Consider the following 21,613-nt stretch of genomic DNA (forward strand, 5'->3'; position numbering starts at 1 on the left):
GCCTAGCACACAGAAAAAAAAAATGTAACCACTCACTGTTATTACTGCTGTCATAACTAATAGTCATAGGCTCACAGAAATAGATAGCTCCATGCCATTATGGTTTGTTAAAGAAATGTAAGATTTTAAAACTCCTTTCCAGCATATTTACTAAAATGAAGATGAGAATCCATTGATACCAATTTACAAAAAGATACATGTTCTGTAAGGAAAAAAAAATAACTCAATCTACAAAGAACTAGATCAACTGAGGAATGCAAATTATCTCATTTCTAAAACCCAAATCTTTAGTGAAGGCATGTAGGGGAGGGTCTGACTGCCTGTTATCTGTTTCAGCGAAAACCTTCTCTTAGTACAGAAAGCCTTCTATGTCTTGGTGAGAAAGTAAGACGTGTTCAAAGGAACTCCAGTGCTCTGGAGGCAGGGAGTGGACTGTCAAGTACACAAATCCCTCCACCTGTCACCCTCTTTCCATACTGAGAGCACACCACAAGACATTCTGAGCCCTTGTCGCCACCAGGAGGAATCACACTGACTCCATGAGAACAACTGTCCCATGGGAGAATGGTGCTTACCTCCCCACCTCCTCTATGGAGATAAAAATGATGAGAATGATAAAACAATAGCAGCAGATGTCATTCATTGCAATTGAACTAATCACTTTCCATGAATCATTTCATTCAATTCTTACAGCAACAAAATAAGTGCTATTATTACCCCCATATCTTACAGAGGAGGAAAGTGAGCTAAGCAGAAACATTAATAATGTGCTGAAGGTCACAGAGCTAGGTAAGCTGCCAAGCCTAAACACTACTCCAGATCTGTCTGATTCTGACTAAGCCCTTCTTTCCAGTGACTAATTTTTATCTGGAAGGAACTAGTTGTGGAATTTGTTACTATTATTATGCCAATAGAAAAATCATCACAAAAAGTCATTACAAATATTGATGTTTAGATATATAATATAACATTTTAGTGTTTTTGTTGAACCATAACAATTTGGTATAGTGAAATAAACAAAAAGCAAAATCCTAAAATTCTAGCCTGACCAGGCAATGGTGTAGTGGATAAAGCATCGACCTGGAATGTAGAAGACCCAGGTTCAAAACCCTGAGGTCGCTGGCTTAAGCTCAGGATCACCAGCTTGAGCACCGGGTCACTGGCTTCAACATGGGATTATAGACATGACTTCATGGTCACTGGGTTGAGCCCAAAGGCACTGGTTTGAAGCCCAAAGTTGCTGGCTTGAGTCCAAGGTTGCTGGCTTGAGCAAAGGGTCACTGGCTCAGCAGGAGCCCCCCCCCCCCTCCGTCAAGGCACGTATGAGAAAACAATCAATGAACAACTAAGGCATAACTACGAGTTGATGTTTCTCATCTCTCTCCCTTCCTGTCTCTGTCTCTCTGTCCATCTCTCTCACTTGCTAAATATAAAGTCCTGAAATTCTAGAATTATGCCAAATTTATTACGTAAATGACTTAACTTCATTATGCTATATATTATATCCACAGGACATAAGGGAAAAGCTTTTATTTCTAATTTGGAAAATGTTTTGTAAGATAAACTAACACTGACTTTTCAATGTAAATACATTTAATGGACTGTCATTCTAAGTTTATATCACAATGTCTTTGCAACAATTATTTTTTGTTTTAAAATACATTCTTATCACCAAAAAGATTACATTAACTAAATGATGCCTTTAAAATTCAGCAATTTCTAAGCAAACAGTAAGGCACATTACTTACTGTTAAGGAAAACAAATAGATATATGGAATGTTTTGCAAACTCCATTATAAATAACTTCTGGTATTTGAGAGGCAGTTTATACTTTTCACAAGGCTTTCAAACCTGGTATCTTGCTTATAGATCACACAAATCTGGTGAAGGACAGAAGGTTTGCATTAGCCCCACTTGGTCAATGAAGGAACCTGGAAAAAAGGTTAGGAGTCCTGACACATGGTTATTTATAGGTGGAACTGGGTCTGAAGTCTCTACCCTTCTAAATTATAGACCACCAAATGCTTGGTGATTTTGTGGGTGCATATATATGTGTAGGTGTGGGTGTGGGTGTGGGTGTGGTGCATCCTGCCCTTATTCAGTACTTCTTTATAAAGCAAGTAAAGTTTTTTAAAACGGTTACATCAGTCTTCAGGGGCTCTTGCAGTTCTCCAGGATGTGCCCTGGAAATCCTGGCCAGCATCCCATAACAGTGGGATGACTTGTTTTTACCCCAAGGCCAGATGTGTAGGATTGAATGGAAGACTATCCCCCAGAGATATTATACCAAGAATAGGAAAAGTAAACTATTATTATCAAAACCCCAACAACCTCAATATTCTGAATCCCTTGAAAAATGTGCTAGGAAATTTACTAATGTTATTTCATTTAACACTCACCATCATCCTAAGTCAATTACTATGATTCCTATTTTATGAATAGAAAAGCTGATACTTAGATTGCTTAAATAACTTGCCATATTTTCCTATAATAAATTCTTAGCAGGGCTGAGATTAAACTCACATCTTTTAATTCCTAAGCCCTTTCTTGTTCCTAATGATAGGCTGGATGGTGGAACCCAATATTTTTGGCCTTATCCTTTTGACCCTACTCCACAGCTATTTATACAGTTTATACATCACTCACCTGTAGGGGAGATGCAGTGGAGTGTATATGGTCCCTATTTAATACGTACAAACACTTATTTAAAAGAAACATTCTCCAAAATTTTCTTAATTTACTTTAGATCCATGGCAAAGGGAAAAAGAACATTGATATTTATCTAGACAAGTTAATTAAAAATCTCACTAGGCCTCCATTACACTAGCTAATAATCATCAAAACAAGTCACTAAATTTCCAAATGTCTGTCCTTATTTTAACTTGGTAGGAAAGAAAGCATATTATAACCCTCGCCAAATTTAGATTTGTTAGATTTAGACACGACCTAACATTGAAGAAAATGCTTTAATGTGATGCGATTTATTATACTTAAAAAAAATAATAAGGATCTATTTAAATTAAGCTGTATCTACATATGAAGGAAATCAGCACAGCACACCACAAACACATACACACACTTTCACACACACAATAACTGAGACCCAAAGGTCAAACGTACATGGATCCATCCCAGAGTGAGGAGGTCGTGCTGATCCTGAACACTGAATAACTCTTCTACATTCTCCATGTCGCAATAGTCTGGTCCTGCAGACTGCTTTGGCACGATTACGTGGGTAATAGTAAATTCGTTATGTGTCTAAAAAAACAATTAGCAAAAAATAAATAATCTACTGACAGAGGGGAGAAAAAGCATATGGCAGGAAAAAACAACAACATACAATCCTGAATTTTTGCCCCACCACGTGCATGATCATCTTCCCACCCTCATCTCATCACAATTCAAAAACAAAGTACCGAACCGAACCAGAAAATGGATTACATGCCAAAAATCTGAGTCAGCAATTTGGAGCTTAAAATCCATTTTCACAATAGAAAATGTACCATAAATAAGAATGAGCACCCCAGGTTGGTCCATGGCAGTTTTGTTAATAAATAATGTTTTGATATATTGCAGCTGTAATGAACAATCAGAACAAAATAGTAACAGGTTTGTTTGGAGGGGGAAATCTGAGGTCAATAATTTTGTGGTGTTACTAGAGGGCATTTCTAAGGTTTTTGGAGGTTGATGATCTTGTTTCTTAACTATAATCAAAGACTTCCTTCTACTATTAGGGGGATTCTCTGGGACTTTCCATAATTAAGGTAATCTTTTGGATTTGCAATTTGATCAAGAGAAAGTTAAAATAAACTACCTCCCCCCAGGTAAAAGACAAGAGTCCTAATAAGGGGGTTGTGAAGTGGTGGTAGGAACCTCAGGTAAAAGACATTGGTGCTGTGCGGAGTTGTCCGTCCATGCACAGCATTCCCTCCTTGGGCTTAGAAGTGTCTATCAGCTTTCATTACAACTCTTCCCTCCATCCCGGCCCCTCACTCATGGCTAACTTTATTTCATATATTCTTCATGCCTAGTATAAAGATCACTTCTCAGGGAAACCCTTCTAGACTCTCCTAGACAAGGTTAGTTTTCTAGTTACACATTCTCATGGTTCTGCATTTCCATTGAGAGCACCCAGCCCTATTTATAATTAACTATCTGTCTGGTTTTACAAGCATCGTGTAAGCGTCATGTGGCAGAGACTATGGCTGTTGTAGGCTCTGAATGTCAGCACCTAGCACAGTGTCTGACACTTATAGGTACTCAGTAAATATCTGTCTAATGGAGAATGGCAGGCAAGCAGGAAGGAAGGAAAGAATTAAACCAAGTACAACATATGGCCCTAGGGAGGAAGCATCCCAAGCACTCTGCCTCCTGAAGGGCAAATAAGGTAACTGCGGGGAGGAGATGGCAGGTCATTCTCTTGTCCTTGTCATCTGTGTCCCTTCCTACAGGAAAAAGGTGATGCAAAACTGGAATACAGTAAAAGATGTGTGTTGAATAAAGCATATTATGTACTCAATTAAACAACAGCCTCCAAATGAAATATTTAGAACTGAAAATGTTCCTGGATCCAGAAATATAAACTTATACCCAAAGAGACTATGAAAGGACACTTTCAAAGAAACATTATTCATCTTTCTTGCAAGTGGGAAATTAAATGCATCTTCTTATTTATTTCCTTCTATTGTGACATTGTCTATCATCAAATATTTCGATAAAATCTTCCATACTTAAATATGGCTGGTACCATAAGACTGAAGTTTGTTGAAACAATTGTTTTAAAGAAAACAAAACCCTAGTTGTAGTCCACATGGATCTGAAAAAGGGTGGCTAAATGATACCTCCTGCAGATAAAAGCAGGCAGAGTTAATTATATAAATGTATGTGAAACTAACCATTTCTCTTATAAAACTAGAGGGTCTTGAAAATCCAAAGAACCTGTAATCCCTAAAATTTTGTCATCCATTTTCTAGAAGAATAATTTGTGACTAATGACAGTAGTTTTATAAAATTAATCTATGCAAAGTTAATTTCCTAGTATTTATAACTCTTAGGATGCTTTTATTCTGCTTATCTCAAGAACATCAGCACTTCTGAAAGTCTCCTGTGCGGAGACCCGAAACGAAGACCGTACCAGTTTCCCACAGAGGATTCCACAGGTTTCTATTCCTCTCACTGTGTTCGATTCCGCCAGCAGCAGAAATTTGTGGCAAAGATCTCTTGATAAGACTACACATCGCAGTCCTTCAACCACTAAATCTAAGAAACAGAAAAGGGAGAAGAAACTCAAAGACCAATCTTACGTCCCATGTTTCAAAACTGTTTTTGGCAAGGGACTGCAAATAAATACAAATATCAAAAGTGAAACGATCAGAGGCTCCACTTTCCATGTGTCAGTTTAAAGCACTTAAAAGTAAACACTGACACCACGGCCAGATAGCTCGGTTGGTGAGAGCATTGTCCTTGATGTGTAGAGGTTGCTGGTTTGATCCCCGGTCAGGGCACATACAGGAACAGATCGATGTTCCTGTCTCTTTCTCCCTTCCTCTCTTGCTAAAGTCAATACATAAAATTTTTATTTAAAAAACAGTAAACACTGACTAGAAGGAAGGTAAAATTACCCTCGGCATATAAATGATTTTATAAATAAATGACAAAGTGCAAGTACTTATGCCCGGGGGTCAACTATTTCCATGTATGTGTAGTTTTCCTCTGGCATAAAGCAGATATACTGTGAAGTGCCTAGGCTGCACTGCCTACATCTGAGCCTGTAAGACACGGAATGAATATTCTTTATTGTGTTTCCTATACATTACTTGTATCTTTATGAAAATTGATGATAATTAAACAATAAGATGATGGTTTCAGAAATAATTAGACATAGAGTAATATATTAAGTGGTTGCCTATCATGTCTCTTAAAAAATAAATAGAAAGCCTGACCAGGCGGTGGTGCAGTAGATAGAACGTCGGACTGGGATGCGCAGGACCCAGGTTCAAAACCCCAAGGCTGCTGACTTGAGTGTGGGCTCATCTGTTTTGAGCAAGAGGTCATTTACTTGGTCTGCTGTTGCTCCCCCCCACCCCCCATATGAGAAAGCAATCAATGAACAACTAAGATGTCACAACGAAGAATTGATGCTTCTCATCTCTCTCCCTTCCTGTCTTTTTGCCCCTATCTGTCCCTCTCTCTGTCTCTCTCGGTCTCTGTCGCAAAATAAATAAATATATAAATAAAAAATAAATAGAAACACAAACTCCATCTGACAGCGTCTGCTAGGAAGGATTCGCCATTTGATTTGAAAACTTGCCAGCACAGATGTAACGGTACTAAGCAGCACTAATTATTGAGAGAAACACATAATCTATCTGGAAGTTAACAACCCATATGTACTAGATCTTCCTGGCCCAGGGAAATGCTAACCATTAAAATTCAAATGGTCAGGCAAGTTCTCAACATTTTCTTTCATCTCCAGTATGTGTTTAAGATTTATGTGTTTCTTGGTTAAAACCATAAGAGAAAAAAAACAATGCTGGCAATTCCTTTTTAAAATCCCCGTACCATATACGGTTCCATTTATTATTAAAGAGAGCTTTTTCAGGGTACATATAGTACAAGCCATATGATATGGAAAGATTAACTCTGTCTGCATGTACATATCGTTCATGTACATATCACCATTAATAATGAAATGAGGACCCTCCCAGTTGTTTCAGAAATACAGTTCCATTAGAAGAGAACCAATGTCTTTCAGGGCACATTTTATCACTTACTCTGAACAGCACTTAGAGTAGCAGCTGGCTTTAAGGCTCTGTTGACTGGAGGAGAGTGGCTAGCATAATTGGTTGCATCACTTTTATTAGGTTGGTCGGCAAAGGCATTCAGCAGGGAACTGTCCTGGTGTGCGGAAAAGCAGGACAAAGCGCTGCCATCAATCTGCTCTGACAGCGCTGGTGTTTCCTGGCTTCGCATCTGACCTCGGGCTAATTCTTGCTTCTTGAGTTGATCTTCAAAAAACAGAAACTGCTCCGTTTCCAGCTGCTGCTGTCGCATCTGAGCAATCCGTTTCCTTTCTGCCTCTATTAATCGCTGGTGTTCCAGTTTTTTGAGAATTTCAGCTTTATATTTGTTCTAAAAAGATGTGGTTGCCAGAACAAAAGGTGAGTTTCCAAGGCAAGAACATCAACCTGGGATCAGACATTTCAATCTTCCAGCAGACAGAGACATAACTAGTTACTGTAATCTGCCCACGGACATTCACGCGACAGACAGAAAAATGTATAATGTCATGGCAAAAGCCCCTTAATCAATTTGGAGAGCAGATCTAAATCCACTCATATTTTATCAGAGACAGGTCATGACAATCAAGTTCCTTCCATACCCCTGTGCTGTTCAATATTAGAAAATCAAGGTCGGGATGGTCTGCTCTTATATCATCCCAGCTTGCACTGTTCAGTATAATAGCCACTAGCCATATGTGGCTATGTAAGTTTAAGTACACTGCTTACAAAAATTAGGATATATATATATATTTCAAAATAAATATGAAGCAATAAAAAAAAAGAAGCACTTGATTTTTTTTTTAATTAAACAAGAACATCAGAAAAGCAAATGACAAGTCAAAGAAAGTTGTTCAGTTATGGAAATGAGGTGCAAAACCGACTTTTATTTCATTGGTGAAAATGCAGTATACAAAAGGCTGAAAGTACTGGAGTATCTGCACGTTCCCTGATCTTGAAAGTGCATTCTGAAATATTCCCTAAGTTTTGTAAGCTGTAAATATTAGAATTAAATGAAGTTAGAAGTTCAGTTCCTCAATCGTGCTAGTCAAGTTTGAAGCACCATGCAGCTAGTGGCTCCCATGATAGAGTGCCACATAGAAACTTCCCATCATCGCAAGTTCTATTGGGGGATGCTGCCCAAGAACCCTTTGCATGTGACTCTAGAACTCATACTGCTGGAACTTTATGAAGAAAGGACATCACTAAGCAATGGCTCTCAAAATGCAGTCCTGTCATCACAAAGAACCAGGACTTTTGTTAAAAATGAAGATTCCCAAGACTTATCAAAAATACCCACGTATAATTTGGTAAGAAAATATAACTTTTTTATAAGCTCCTCAAATGATTTTAAGAAAACTAGACTTTGGGAGCTCCTGTCAGGTAGAGGGATGGGTGCACAGCTTACAGCAGCATGTGGATACACACACAACCATCCTGGGTCTTGTTACAGCGCATATTCTGATTCGGCAGGTTCAGGTAGGGCCCGAGAGTCTGCACTTCTAACGGGCACCCAGGGGATACAGGTGCTGCCTACAGCAAAGGCTTACCGGTATATCTGTTCATTGGTCCTAGGCATAACAGCTGCCATGCTATCCCCCCAAAGATTTCTACATGACCTCCATGTGGGATACTGCTCCTGTGGACTGGGAAATTTGTATCGCCAAAGGCAGACTGTGCATCAGCTGCTGAAGCTGTTTCTCCCAAGGGAATCCTGAGGGATGACCAGACATGCTGAGAGCATGGCAGGGAGTCTCAGCTGGGCTGTTTTCTCCCCTGCTGTTGCTTTGTCCAAGCCTCCAGAATTATTTTTATCGTTCATTGTTCAAATCAAATAATCAATATCCACTCCTGCGGGAATCTTCTGATTTCAACATTTCCTCTGTCCCTTTGTCAAAACATCTCCCTCAAATCTGACCTCTGGCTATGCCCCCCAAAAAGGAGAGAAATTCTGCGACCATGTTGAGAATTAACTGAAGTGAGAGTCAATAAAACTGACAACTTTCAGAGCACATAACACATATAAACAAAAAAAGCAAAACAACCTTTACAATAAAACTGAAAACATTAAGAATTCATGTTTTCAATGTGAGTATCCTATAAACTGATTGGCCAATTTCTTCTTTTAATGCCTTTCAGTCTCTTAGACATCATTATCATTTTTATTGTTTATTCATTAATAATCCAAAAGTTATCACCCCTTGGTGATATGACTGTATTTCATTCATACAATTATAATTCTACCTCGATAAAATACTCACTGTAATATCTCAGAATCTAGTTCACATTTCCAAGGCCAATAAATTAGATACATCAGAAACCTGTTCTCCCTGGCTCCTCAACCTCCATTCATCATCAAAGAGCCATCACCTGGCTCAAGGTTACATTGGCAAGAGTTGGTCAAAAAGCTCTATTTCAATCACTGTAGGAAATCTACTTTCTAATGCATCACTTTATTAGATGCTGTAGTAGGGAAATAAAAATACCACATCTTTGGTGCAAGTGCTTAACCTGGATATCAACATGAATTTTTTATTGGTGTTACATCACTGCATCTTTAATTTTTAATTAGAATGCATATGACATTTATAAAATGCAAATGAAAATAAAATTCAAAAATATATTTGCACAGAAAAGTTATGAAATGAATGTACCAATTGAACTTACTTTGCTTTGCATATATTCTTGGTATTCTACGTTATATTTCTTTAAAAGGTCCTTTTTCAATTCATCTGTCCTTGGAAATGCAATCTCCTTCAGTTTCTTTTAAAAATATATACACATATTGATTAGTGGGATTTTCAGTATAGTCTTTCAGATCATCAGCTGAGAAAGAAAAACAGCTGGAATGTGTATTAGAAATCAAGACACAAGTAACCAAAGATGATGGTGGAAAAATTAAATCTCTTTTTTACTAGGGCTCCAAACTATTACTTGTTAGTAAGGAAGGGAAGAAATTATGCCCTTTGTAATGTTTATGCATTTTGTTTAGGAAGGTAACCCATTTTTAGGTAGGGGGTTTAACTACACGTTCCATAGCATAAAAATGATATGCCATCCAAGTTAGAAGGAACACTGAAGAACATGGTAGACAGCTACTCCTAGGTTTGACAGACTATAAAATGCACTGACATACTGTTTATAAAAATACAGATTCTCAGATTTACTGAATCAACATCTTTAATCCCAGATTTACTGAATCAACATCTTTACTGTAGGGAAGGAGCAGGGGAACCTGGATCTTAAACAACTTCCCCACGATTGCTAATGGCTGAGAACTCTGATATATTTCAAGTACAACCTTTCCCTCACTTTTTAGAGATGAGGAAACAAAGGCCTAGAGCAATTAAAAGTCTTGTTCAGTATCATACAACTAGCTAGTGGACCCATTATAACTAGAATACAAATCTCCTGACTATAGCCATTAAAACTTTTGTTCTCCGGCTTGAAAAGGAGAAATGCACCCGCATGTTTGTGGCAGCATTGTTCACAATAGCGAAGATCTGGAAACAGCCCAAGTGTCCGTCAGAGGACGAGTGGATTAAAAAACTTTGGTACATATATACTATGGAATACTACTCAGCCATAAGAAATGATGACATCGGATCATTTACAATAACATGGATGGACCTTGATAACATTATACGGAGTGAAATAAGTAAATCAGAAAAAAAACTGAGATGAATCCATACATAGAAGGGACATAAAAATGAGACTCAGAGACATGAACAAGAATGTGATGGCAACGGGGGCGAGGGGGTTGGGGGAGGGGGGAGGGGGTGAAGAAGGAGAGAGGGGTTAGGGGAGGGGAGGGGCACAAAGAAAACCAGATAGAAGGTGACAGAAGACAATTTAACTTTGCGGGAGGGGTATACAGCACAATCAAATGTCAAAATAATCTAGAGATATTTTCTCTCAACATATGTACCCTGATTTATCAATGTCACTGCATTAAATTTAATAAAAAAATATTAATATTAAAAAAAAAAAAACTTTTGTTCTCTTAATCTTGCGTCATCCATTCATCCATTCCTCCATTTATTCAACAAGCGGAAACAAAGAAAATGTACATACTTTTGGACAATTTTTCCTACAAGTAAAAACAAGAATGATCCTAACATAGAGTAAATGAGTCACATTGGCAGCCTGAGACCTTTGGTTTCCATACAGAATTCTCTAAGATTAAGAATGAACAAGAGAATTGAGAGAAAATTATACACAAAGGCAAGGAAATGAATGAGCCTTCAGATGAGTGTGCATAGAAAATTTTAAAAATGTAGGAGACCATTTGACAGAATTTGAGTTCTGCTTCAAGTCCCTATGTAAGTGGTAAGAGAGAGCCTTTATTCCATTTATGGTAAAATACCCTTTGAGAGTTATTTAAAATTTCATGCTGTGATTGGCTGTGTGTGTGTGTGTGTGTATTTTTTATCTTCCTTCATATAAGCTTAACTCAAACTATTTTTTTAATTTTTTTTTTTACAGAGAGAGATTCAGAGAGAGGGATAAACAGGGACAGACAGACAGAAATGGGGAGATGAGAAGCATCAATCATTAGTTTTTTGTTGCACGTTGCAATACCTTAATTGTTCATTGATTGCTTTCTCATACGTGCCTTGACCCGTGGGCCTTCAGCAGACCAAGTAACCCCTTGCTCGAGCCAGCGAGCTTGGGCTCAAGCTGGTGAGCTAGGAGTCTCGAACCTGGGTTTTCCGCATCCCAGTCTGATGCCCTATCCCCTGCGCCACCACCCGGTCAGGCAACCCAAACTATTTTAAGAGCAATGAATGAAAAACATTTTAAAAATATTATTTGAAAGGATACATTCTCAGCTTGACCAGGTGGTGGCGCAGTGGATAGAGCGTCAACCTAGGATGCTGAGGACCCAGGTTCAAAACCCTGAGGTAGCCAGCTTGAGTGCAGGCTCATCCAGCTTTAAGTGCAGGGTCACTGGTTTGAGCGTAGGATCATAGACATGACCCCATGGTTGCTGGCTTGAGTCCAAAGGTCACTGGTTTGAAGCCCAAGATTGCTGGCTTAAGCAAGGGGTCACTGGCTCAGCCGGAGGCCTCCCCTGCCCCACCCCAGTCAAGGCACATACAAGAAGCAATCAATGAACCACTCAAGTGACACAACTACAAGTTGATGCTTCTCACCTCTCTCCCTTCCTGTCTGTTTCTCTGTCTGTCTCTCTTTCTCTTTTAAAAAAAAAAATACATTCTCAGCTACAGATATCTAAAATTATATATGTTTCAAATGTTGATTAGGAATAAATATGTTTCAACAATCTTCCTTTTCTTTGAGACTACTTCAGGCCATCCCTAAACTCATTATTATCTATTAGGCTCATACCTTAATAAGCAATAGCGATTTTCAAATAGTTGAGGGATTTGGGACAACATGGAATATAATTAGAACCAACCAAAATGACTATCTTGAACAAATATGGAGAAATAGCCATTCTCTTAATCTCTGAAAGAAATGGTGAAATCATTCCTTCTTCATTCCATAACGTCTCTTCCACATTATTGATCTCTTTCTTTTTCTGACCCGTGGTGGATAAAGTATCGACCTGGAATGCTGAGGTTACCGGTTCAAAACCCTGGGCTTGCCTGGTCAAGGCACATATGGGAATTGATACTTCCTGCTCCTCCTCCCCTTCCCTCTCTCTCTCCTCTCTAAAATGAACAAATAAAAATCTTTCTTTCCTTCCCCTTCCCCCAAGCCAGTTTCAATTACACATCCCACACTGGCTTAGTAATGACAATTAAAGGTGTAAGAAAAAATCGAAGCATCTTTGCTAATGGAAGAAACATTTTGTGCTTATACTCTCCAGAGGATGAGACAGGAAGAAAGGAAGGGAGTGTGAACCAATAATGATACTTGTGGGGTATTTGAACCCACAGGGAAGAATTAACCCCACAATACCTTCATAATATCCTGCTTTTCGGGTACCGCGCATTGCTGGTAATCTCGGTGACTGGGAAGCTTTTCTACAAACAAGCTAGAGAAGGAGAAAGCACGTCTTTAGCATTATATAATAGAAAAAGCTCAGTGTTCGTTTCTACTATTAAAATAAGCCTCCTTTTCAAAAAGGAAAATGTTCAATCATTATAACCAGCCCTGGCAGATTGGCACAGTGGTAGAGCATCGGCCCATGTTCAATTACTAATCAGGGCACACAGAAGAAGCAACCATCTGTTTCTTCACCCTTCCCTCTTCTCTCTCTCCCCTTCCCTCAGCCATAGCTTGATTGGTTTGAGTGCACTGTCCTGGGCGCTGAGGATGGCTCCAGTGCTAAAATTAGTCAGTTGCGAGCATGGCCCCAGATGAGGGTTGCCAGGTAGATCCCAATCAGGGTGCAGGCAGGAGTCTGTCTCTCTATCTCCCCTCCTCTCATTTGGAAAAAAAAGAAAGAAAAAAATATTATTTAACCTATATTCAGTTCATCTACCTTTCCATCAAATAAATGTTGGCATTGACTATGATTTTGGCACCACAGGGTATTTAAGCTTCAGTGCACTAAGCATTAAGGTTAAGAGGGTCAGGATGCTCCACATAAATAGATCAGGTCGCTTTGGTCTTCCTCAGGTTCTGGATACTTAATCCCAAATCAGCATCATCTTATTCATGTGAGCAGGGGGCAACACAAAAAATCAGGTAAAAATTAAAAGTTTGGAAAGATCAATGTAATCCCTCTCGTGACTGAAAAAGACTCATAGGACCTCTGATGAATCCATAGTGTCATGGTGTGTACATCAAAAACTCTTTAACTGAAAATTCGCAGCCCTGGCCAGTTGGCTCAGTGGTAGAGCCCAGCATGTAGAAGTCCCAGGTTCGATTCCCAGCCAGGGCAAACAGGAAAAGCACCCATCTGCCTCTCCTTTTTTTTCTCTCTCTCTCTCTTCCCCTCCTGCAGCCAGTTTGCCCCTCCATTGGAGCAAAACTGGCCCAGGCGCTGAGGATGGCTCCATGGCCTCCGCCTCAGGTATTAGAATGGCTCCAATTGCAACAGAGCAACACCCCAGATGGGCAGAGCATCGCCCCCTGGTGGGCATCCCAGGTGGATCCTGGTTGAGCACATGCAAGAATCTGTCTCTCTGCCTCCTCGCTTCTCGCTTCAGAAAAAAAAAAAAGAAGAAAATTCGCAGCTAAGAGAAATGACAGCCAGTGTCCTGAGTGGATTAGGTGCTAATTAGGAATTATTTTACAATGCCTATTTGAGGAAAAAGGACAGCAGAAGTAAAGAAAAATCCTAGAGCAAACCAGGTGCATACTTCCAGGTAAGGTGGAAGTAATGTCTCCACAAGATATTGCTCCACTGGATGTGTCCCCAACGAGAACAGTGTCTGGCTCATAATAAGTGTTCAATAAATATTTGTTAAATAAATGAATGACCCTTCATTAATAGAGAGTGATGGGCTATGAATACTATTTTTGATCAATTATCATGTGTTACTTTATAAATGACTGATGTTCTGTTGTTTACAAGGTGCACAAGCATTCCTCATCTCACTTATAGTGTATACTGGAATGATATCACAACTCTCACTTCTCAAAGCTTAGAAAGGCTACACAAATTCTTAGTTGCCTAAGTCTTTTTAAACAGAATAAAGTCACAAATATTTCAAGTTGAAGCAACCTCGTAGATATTCATTCACAAATCACTTGAAGCTAAGAAATGGAGGGTAGTGAATTATAGATTATCACATGGTTAATGACAGAAGAGAATTAAAATATTATGATCAGGCCCTGGCTGGTTGGCTCAGTGGTAGAGCGTTGGCCTGGCATGCAGGAGTCCCGGGTTCGATTCCCGACCAGGGCACACAGGAGAAGTACCCATCTGCTTCTCCACCCCTCCCCATCTCCTTCCTCTCTGTCTCTCTCTTCCCCTCCCGCAGCCAAGGCTCCATTGGAGCAAAATTTGCCTGGGCGCTGAGGATGGCTCTGTGACCTCTGCCTCAGGTGCTAGAATGGCTCTGGTTAAAACAGAGCGGGTGCCCCAGGTGGGCGGAGCATCACCCCCTGGTGGGCATGCCGGGTGGATCCCGGTCAGGCGCATGCGGGAGTCTGTCTGACTGCCTCCCCATTTCCAACTTCAGAAAAATACAAAAAAAAAAAAATTCTGATCAGTCAGTAGCTCAGAGTCTAGTGTTTATCACACTTATAATTCCATAGGATTGGGTGCAAAAGTCATGCAGAAAGTGACAAAAAAATTATCTATTGGTAACTTACACTAGTTAGGAAATAAAAGATTTTGGAAAATGTGATATCAATGATAATTGATAACCCGCAATTTCATTTTTATTGTTTAATTTTCTAGAAACAATTGATTTTCCCAGGTAGGCCGAATGTTGTCAACCATCAACTTCTTAAATGTTCTCAGGTTAAGTCCCCAGCTAAACTAGTGAAATTAAGCAACAAGTGACTTGCAATTAAAAACAAAAAATAAGGGCTTCAGCTTAGATTAAATAATTACTGGAATCAGCTCTTCCCTACCTGTAAACTGGCAAATTGATAAGAAAAATTCAAATCCAATGCCTGTTAAATCTTAAACTAGGATATGTTACAATCTGTATCTATCTCTAATGGGAAGTATGATATTTCACACAGCTGTTCTGAGGTAGCCACTTTCACTCATTTTGGAAGCTCCTTTCTACATAGCATTATTACACAGCTAAATAAATTGCTTAAAAAAAACCTAACTTGAAACTGATTGCTACAGTATCCGTATCCCTGAATCAGAGCCTTCCTACAATTGCCAACACATTCCCCAGTTTCAACCCATCAAATCAAATTTTTAAAATGTGAATGGCATGTCCCAGATGCTATAGATCAGGGGTCCCCAAACTTTTTACACAGGGGGCCAGTTCACTGTCCCTCAGACCGTTGGACTATAAAAAAAAACTATGAACAAATCTCTATGCACACTGCACATATCTTATTTTAAAGTAAAAAAACAAAACGGGAACAAATACAATATTTAAAATAAAGAACAAGTAAATTTAAGTCAATAAACTGACCAGTATTTCAATGGGAACTATGGGCCTGCTTTTGGCTAATGAGATGGCCAATATGCTCCTCTCACTGACCACCAATGAAAGAGGTGCCCCTTCCGGAAGTGTGGCGGGGGCCGCATGCGGCCCACCGGCCGTAGCTTGGGGACCCCTGCTGTAGATGAAACTGCAATATGGTTCCTGCTCTCATAAAGCTCACATTCCTATAGAGGTAGAGCAGCATGAAACAAGAAACTTTATTTCTGAAGAGTGTTAAAGACAAGGGCATGCAGGTTACCGTGCTGGCCACTTGAGAAGTTATCTCGTCCCTCTGTGCTCATCACATCCCTGACCTTCTCCCCATCCCTAAGCCTGAGACATGATATGGGATGCCTTTGAGTACATTTACTTAGTTCATTTGAAAACTTACCCATTTAATGTTTTGGGAGACTGTAAAACTGGTCCGAACTCAAAAACATTCCTGGCATCCAAACTGAGTATATCACCTCAATATTTTTCTTATTCTCTCATTTCAAAGACTTACGTTATAAACTTGTTATAAAGAACAAAGGCATTTTCCAAGTTCCCCTCTTCCAGATACACAGACGCCATCCTCTCCATTTCCACTCCGGACCGGAAGTAGCGGCGCGGAGTGATGTCTTCGTTGACGGTAATGTTGCAGCCCAGCTTACTCAGGGCTCGGACCCGCTCCTCCGGGGTGAGGGAAACGTCTGTGTGGTCAGGCATAGCAGCTAACTTTTTCTGTCAAGCAAAATGTGAACCCTGATTATAAGTAGAAATGAATCTGACTGAAAGGATGCATGTAATTTTTGTACTAAACACCTGACACTGATACTTAAGAAAAGCTTTTCATGAGAGATAGTAAGATGATAGAAGCAAAGTCTTTTGCTTCAACACAGGATCTACACACATAAAAAGACACATATCTCCAGGGTAAACATCCATTTCTATTGAGGAAAGATCTCTTTTAGATTTTAGGATAAAATTATTTGGAAGTTCCTATTATGTAAATGTTTTAGGTCATTTCAAGTAAAATATCATTGGCTCCTTTTTCTCATGACTATTGCCATCCTGGACCATATAAGGCAGACCAAGAGAAGGATTCCTGCCAGGGTAGAGCTCATGTCCTACCCCATAGTGCCTCCAAGAGATAGCTTGGATTTGAGAATTAAGGATCAAGTTTCAACTCTACTTCAGAATATATAAAAAGCTTTCTGGTCCTCCCTACATCTTCACCAAGTGAAAAAACCTCCACCAATAAGTCCTGGAGAAGCCTTTAAAAGTATATGGACACCTCTTCCATCCTTTTTTTAACATTAAAAAGACAATCAGACTTCCAGAACAATAATTACACTAATTTGTCCCAGACTATAAAATAATGATAATAATTACTAAGAACAAGTCAGTGATATTAATATATTTGTATTTTATTAATAAAAACAGCATCTGTATGTATTTGGAAAAACACAGAACATGTACACTCAAGGTAATTACCTAATTATTCAATAAAAAGCCAGTGCTGGCCCTGGCCAGTTGGCTCAGCGGTAGAGCATTGGCCCGACATGTGGAAGTCCCGGGTTTGATTTCCAGTCAGGGCACACAGGAGAAGTGCCTATCTGCTTCACCAACCTTTCCCCTCTCCTTCCTCCTCTCCTTTCTCTCTGTCTCTCTCTTCTCCTCCCACAGCCAAGGCTCCATTGGAGCAAAGTTGGCCCGGCGTTGAGGACGGCTCCATGGCCTCTGCCTCAGGCACTAGAATGGTCCCAGTTGCAATGGAGCAACACCCCAGATGGGCTGAGCATCTCCCCCTGGTGGGCATGCCGGGTGGATCCCGGTTGGGCACATGCAGGAGTCTGTTTGTCTGCCTCTTCCCTGCTTCTAACTTTGGAAAAATACAAAAAACAAACAAACAAAAAACCAACAAATGAAAAGCCAGTGCTTCAGAAAAGCAAAAAAGATAAGTTACTGTATTTTGTTGCTTTGCCTTTTTTTCCCCCCTATTAACAGCCATACAGCAAATATTTTAGGCTTTGTGGGCCATACTGTCTCCATCACAGCTATTCAGCTCTGCTGGCATGAAAGCAGCCACAAACAATAGTAATAGAATGACTTTGGTTTTGTTTCCAATTTCTATTTACACAAACAAACAGATGAATTTGGCCCTCAGGTTCCTGCTTTAGACCGGTGCTTCTCAAAGTGTGGTCCCTGTAGCTGCAGCATCAATATCAACTGGTTAGACAATCCCTGGAGAGAGGTCTGAAGTTTTAACTAGTTTCCTAGAGGCACTTATGCATATTACAGTTTGAGAGGCACTGCTTCAGAACACTCTATCACAGTGGTTCTCAACCTGTGGGTCACGACCCCGACGGGGGTCGAATGACCAAAACACAGGGGTCCAGACCCACAGGTTGAGAACCGCTGCTCTATCATCTCTTTTTTTTTTTGTATTTTTCTGAAGCTGGAAACGGGGAGAGACAGTCAGACAGACTCCCGCATGCGCCCGACAGGGATCCACCCGGCACACCCACCAGGGGCGATGCTCTGCCCACCAGGGGGCGATGCTCTGCCCCTCCGGGGCGTCGCTCTGCCGCGACCAGAGCCACTCTACACCTAGGGCAGAGGCCAAGGAGCCCTCCCCAGCGCCCGGGCCATCTTTGCTCCAGTGGAGCCTTGGCTGCGGGAGGGGAAGAGAGAGACAGAGAGGAAGCGGGGGGGGGGGGGGTGGAGAAGCAAATGGGTGCTTCTCCTATGTGCCCTGGCCAGGAATCGAACCCGGGTCCCCCGCACGCCAGGCCGACGCTCTGAGCCAACCGGCCAGGGCCTCTATCATCTGTTGAAGCTCCAAAAATGGAGTTAGCCCAGAACAAATTTAGCTTCCCAAGTCCCCCTCGGGCTGTTAGGGTAGGTTGCAAGTCTGATTCCAGTTCCTGAGGTCCTACGATGACTAAAGGGTGAACTTGATTATGATCCTCCCTGGCATCTTAAATCTATTTCACTTGGTTCAAAATTCTAAAATCGGAGAGATGTGACTGGCAGCAACATCAATTTTCAGATCTTTTCTAAGTGACTTCCCCTTAAATTAACAAACTCTCACTTCTATGCAAACCTTGTGACGCTGCTCTCCTAATTCCCTGAAAGACTCTAATTAATGTCGGAGACGCTGCCAGAGGTTTCCCCCCACCAACGGCAGGAGTTGGAGCTTGTGAACTCTAAAGCTCAGGCCTGAGTGTACACCAGGGGTCCCCAAACTTTTTATACAGGGGGCCAGTTCACTGTCCCTCAGACCGTTGGAGGGCCGGACTATAAAAAAAACTATGAACAAATTCCTATGCACACTGCACATATCTTATTTTAAAGTAAAAAAACAAAACGGGAACAAATACAATATTTAAAATAAAGAACAAGTAAATTTAAATCAACAAACTGACCAGTATTTCAATGGGAACTATGCTCCTCTCACTGACCACCAATGAAAGAGGTGCCCCTTCCGGAAGTGCGGCAGGGGCTGGATAAATGGCCTCAGGGGGCCGCATGCGGCCCGCGGGCCATAGTTTGGGGACCCCTGGTGTACACCATCTTCTCCACCTGGGATGCCTCTGACACCACAGAGCAGCATCTCCACATTTCCCCAATCACACTCACCGGGACAGTGCAACAGCACTACATGGAAATATTTGGACTTGACTATAGATAAATGCTTCAATGACATCAGAAATGACTGGAAAAACATTTTATGGAAATCAGGAAATTTTCTAAAGGAGGATTCCAACCTCTTCTAGGTACAAGAGTAATCTGTCCATTTTTTATTACAATTTAACCCACACTGAATTATAATTATTTGTGTGCACATGTTTTTGATTTCTTATGAACTCCTTTTATGAACAAAATCATTTTCCATTCATCCCTTTTGTTTTGCTGGGTTGTAGCATATTTCTTACAACACAAGTGATCATCAATAAATGTACCAAATAAAGGAAAGAGAAAGAGAAAAGGGGGCAACATGATTATAATTAGATTATCTTTTTAAAGGAAGATAAACATAAAGTTTATCTTTCCTTTATGGAATGGTTTAATCCTTCCCCCAAACTTAAAATTCATTCAGAGGTACAGTGGGAAATAACTTAATGCTTTCATCAATCAATGTTTCATTTGCATGTGAGATTCTTGGATGGAAAAACAAAATTTCCAGATTAAAAAAAAAAAAGCCTAGGTGTTCATTTTTAATTGACCATCCAATAAATTTTAATTATTCCTACATATGTTCTAGAAAACCACACAAGACAATGTGTAAGGATGATGCCTTCCTCTGCATAGGTACAAAGGGGGAAGCCTTTATTATCCCACAACATGGGGTCAGAAAATGAAAAAAATGCTACCATTCTCTAGCCTTCAAACATACTCTCAAAGCAGCTGAGCTCCTTTGAAGCTCCCTTTCTGGGCAGAGAGAGAACGTTAGGTCATAACCCACTTCAGAGCAAGCACCTTCACTTCGTTATGTTCTGGTGCTAAGCTTTGTGTATAGAAGGTATCCAGTACACTGCTGCTCTCGGGGTTACCCACAGGCTGCAGTGAGTGGGTTGGGGAGGGTCCTAAGGAGGAGAATAGTGGCAATGACAGCTTCCATTTATCAAGCCTCCAAAATAGGGTGCATTAAAAATATTGTTTCCAGCCCTGGCCGGTTGGCTCAGTGGTAGAGCATCGGCCTGGCGTGCAAGGGGTCCCGAGTTCAATTCCCGGCCAGGGCACACAGGAGAAGCGCCCATTTGCTTCTCACCACCCCCCTCCTTCCTCTCTGTCTCTCTCTTCTCCTCCCGCAGCCAAGGCTCCATTGGAGCAAAGATGGCCCGGGCGCTGGGGATGGCTCCTTGGCCTCTGCCCCAGGCGCTAGAGTGGCTCTGGTCGCAGCAGAGCGACGTCCGGGAGGGGCAGAGCATCGCCCCCTGGTGGGCAGAGCATCGCCCCCTGGTGGGCGTGCCGGGTGGATCCCGGTCGGGCGCATGTGGGAGTCTGTCTGACTGTCTCTCCCCGTTTCCAGCTTCAGAAAAATGCAAAAAAATATATATATATATATATTGTTTCCAATTGTCATAAGGCACAGAGTACAAAAACAGGGCCGTGGAGGTTATATAATGCGCCTACATTCCACTGGAAGACCGATCTGGGACACAGACTAATCCATGTGATCGATCCCAAGGCCCCTGCTGTGTCCTCTCCAGCACACTGCTTCTTCTAAGGTGCAGCTAGAGAAAATGTGCACCATTTTGGGCTGAAAGGGGGAAAGTGAGAAAAACAAGAGTTTCAAAAATGCAAACATTTACACAAGATCCTAAAGCAACATTTAGGTGTTAAACACAATATGTTTCCCTCGGTCAGTACCATGCAAGGTAAAAAGCTGAGGCACGAAGAGGCAGATGGACCTGCTAGAAAGTCAACTCTGAAATTCTTCTCTCCAGTGTCCTGCTAAAGGACTACACCCCTCGAATCTAACTAGATAAATCAACATTTCACACTCCTGTGAAAAAGAAAATTATTTTTAATTCTAGCAGAGATGGCTTCATTAATCACTTCCTCAAAGGAGAGGACCGCACAGATGGATGAAAAACGACAAGTGTTAGACTTTATTTCACATTTGGTTTCTTTCTGTTCTCCTTTTTGGGACTTCCAACCACATATAAAATATCGTTTGGTGCTACCTACCAGAGAATTCACAGTAAGTGGCTGATCCATGGTGTCCTGTCTACAAAACGAAGATGTTCACTGTTTCTTCTCAATCACTTCATCTGTTTCAAAGACAAAAAAGGCAGAGCTTGGGTTATT

The 21,613-nt window shown here is 40.8% G+C and overlaps 1 protein-coding gene across 3 annotated transcripts in view; it reads right to left on the reverse strand.

Annotated features, from left to right (window-relative positions):
* STAMBPL1 (STAM binding protein like 1) overlaps positions 1 to 21,613 on the reverse strand; it is a 56,135-nt gene that overhangs the window by 3,732 nt on the left and 30,790 nt on the right. The window contains exons 2-9 of one of the 3 annotated variants that reach the window (XR_010727093.1): positions 21,494 to 21,576; positions 16,320 to 16,537; positions 12,708 to 12,783; positions 9,447 to 9,542; positions 6,774 to 7,131; positions 5,135 to 5,259; positions 3,121 to 3,258; positions 1,749 to 1,880 (exon numbers count right to left, since the gene is read on the reverse strand). Coding sequence is in view for 2 of the 3 variants with exons in the window: in XM_066243145.1 (XP_066099242.1) it covers positions 3,121 to 3,258; positions 5,135 to 5,259; positions 6,774 to 7,131; positions 9,447 to 9,542; positions 12,708 to 12,783; positions 16,320 to 16,537; positions 21,494 to 21,523 (1,041 nt within the window). In the remaining variant the exon portion in view is untranslated. The remainder of the gene's footprint in view (positions 1 to 1,748; positions 1,881 to 3,120; positions 3,259 to 5,134; positions 5,260 to 6,773; positions 7,132 to 9,446; positions 9,543 to 12,707; positions 12,784 to 16,319; positions 16,538 to 21,493; positions 21,577 to 21,613) is intronic. The other 2 variants (XM_066243145.1, XM_066243146.1) reach the window with 2 other exon arrangements.

Source organism: Saccopteryx bilineata, chromosome 9 (genome assembly GCF_036850765.1).
Source record: "Saccopteryx bilineata isolate mSacBil1 chromosome 9, mSacBil1_pri_phased_curated, whole genome shotgun sequence".
NCBI classification, from domain to species: domain Eukaryota; kingdom Metazoa; phylum Chordata; class Mammalia; order Chiroptera; family Emballonuridae; genus Saccopteryx; species Saccopteryx bilineata.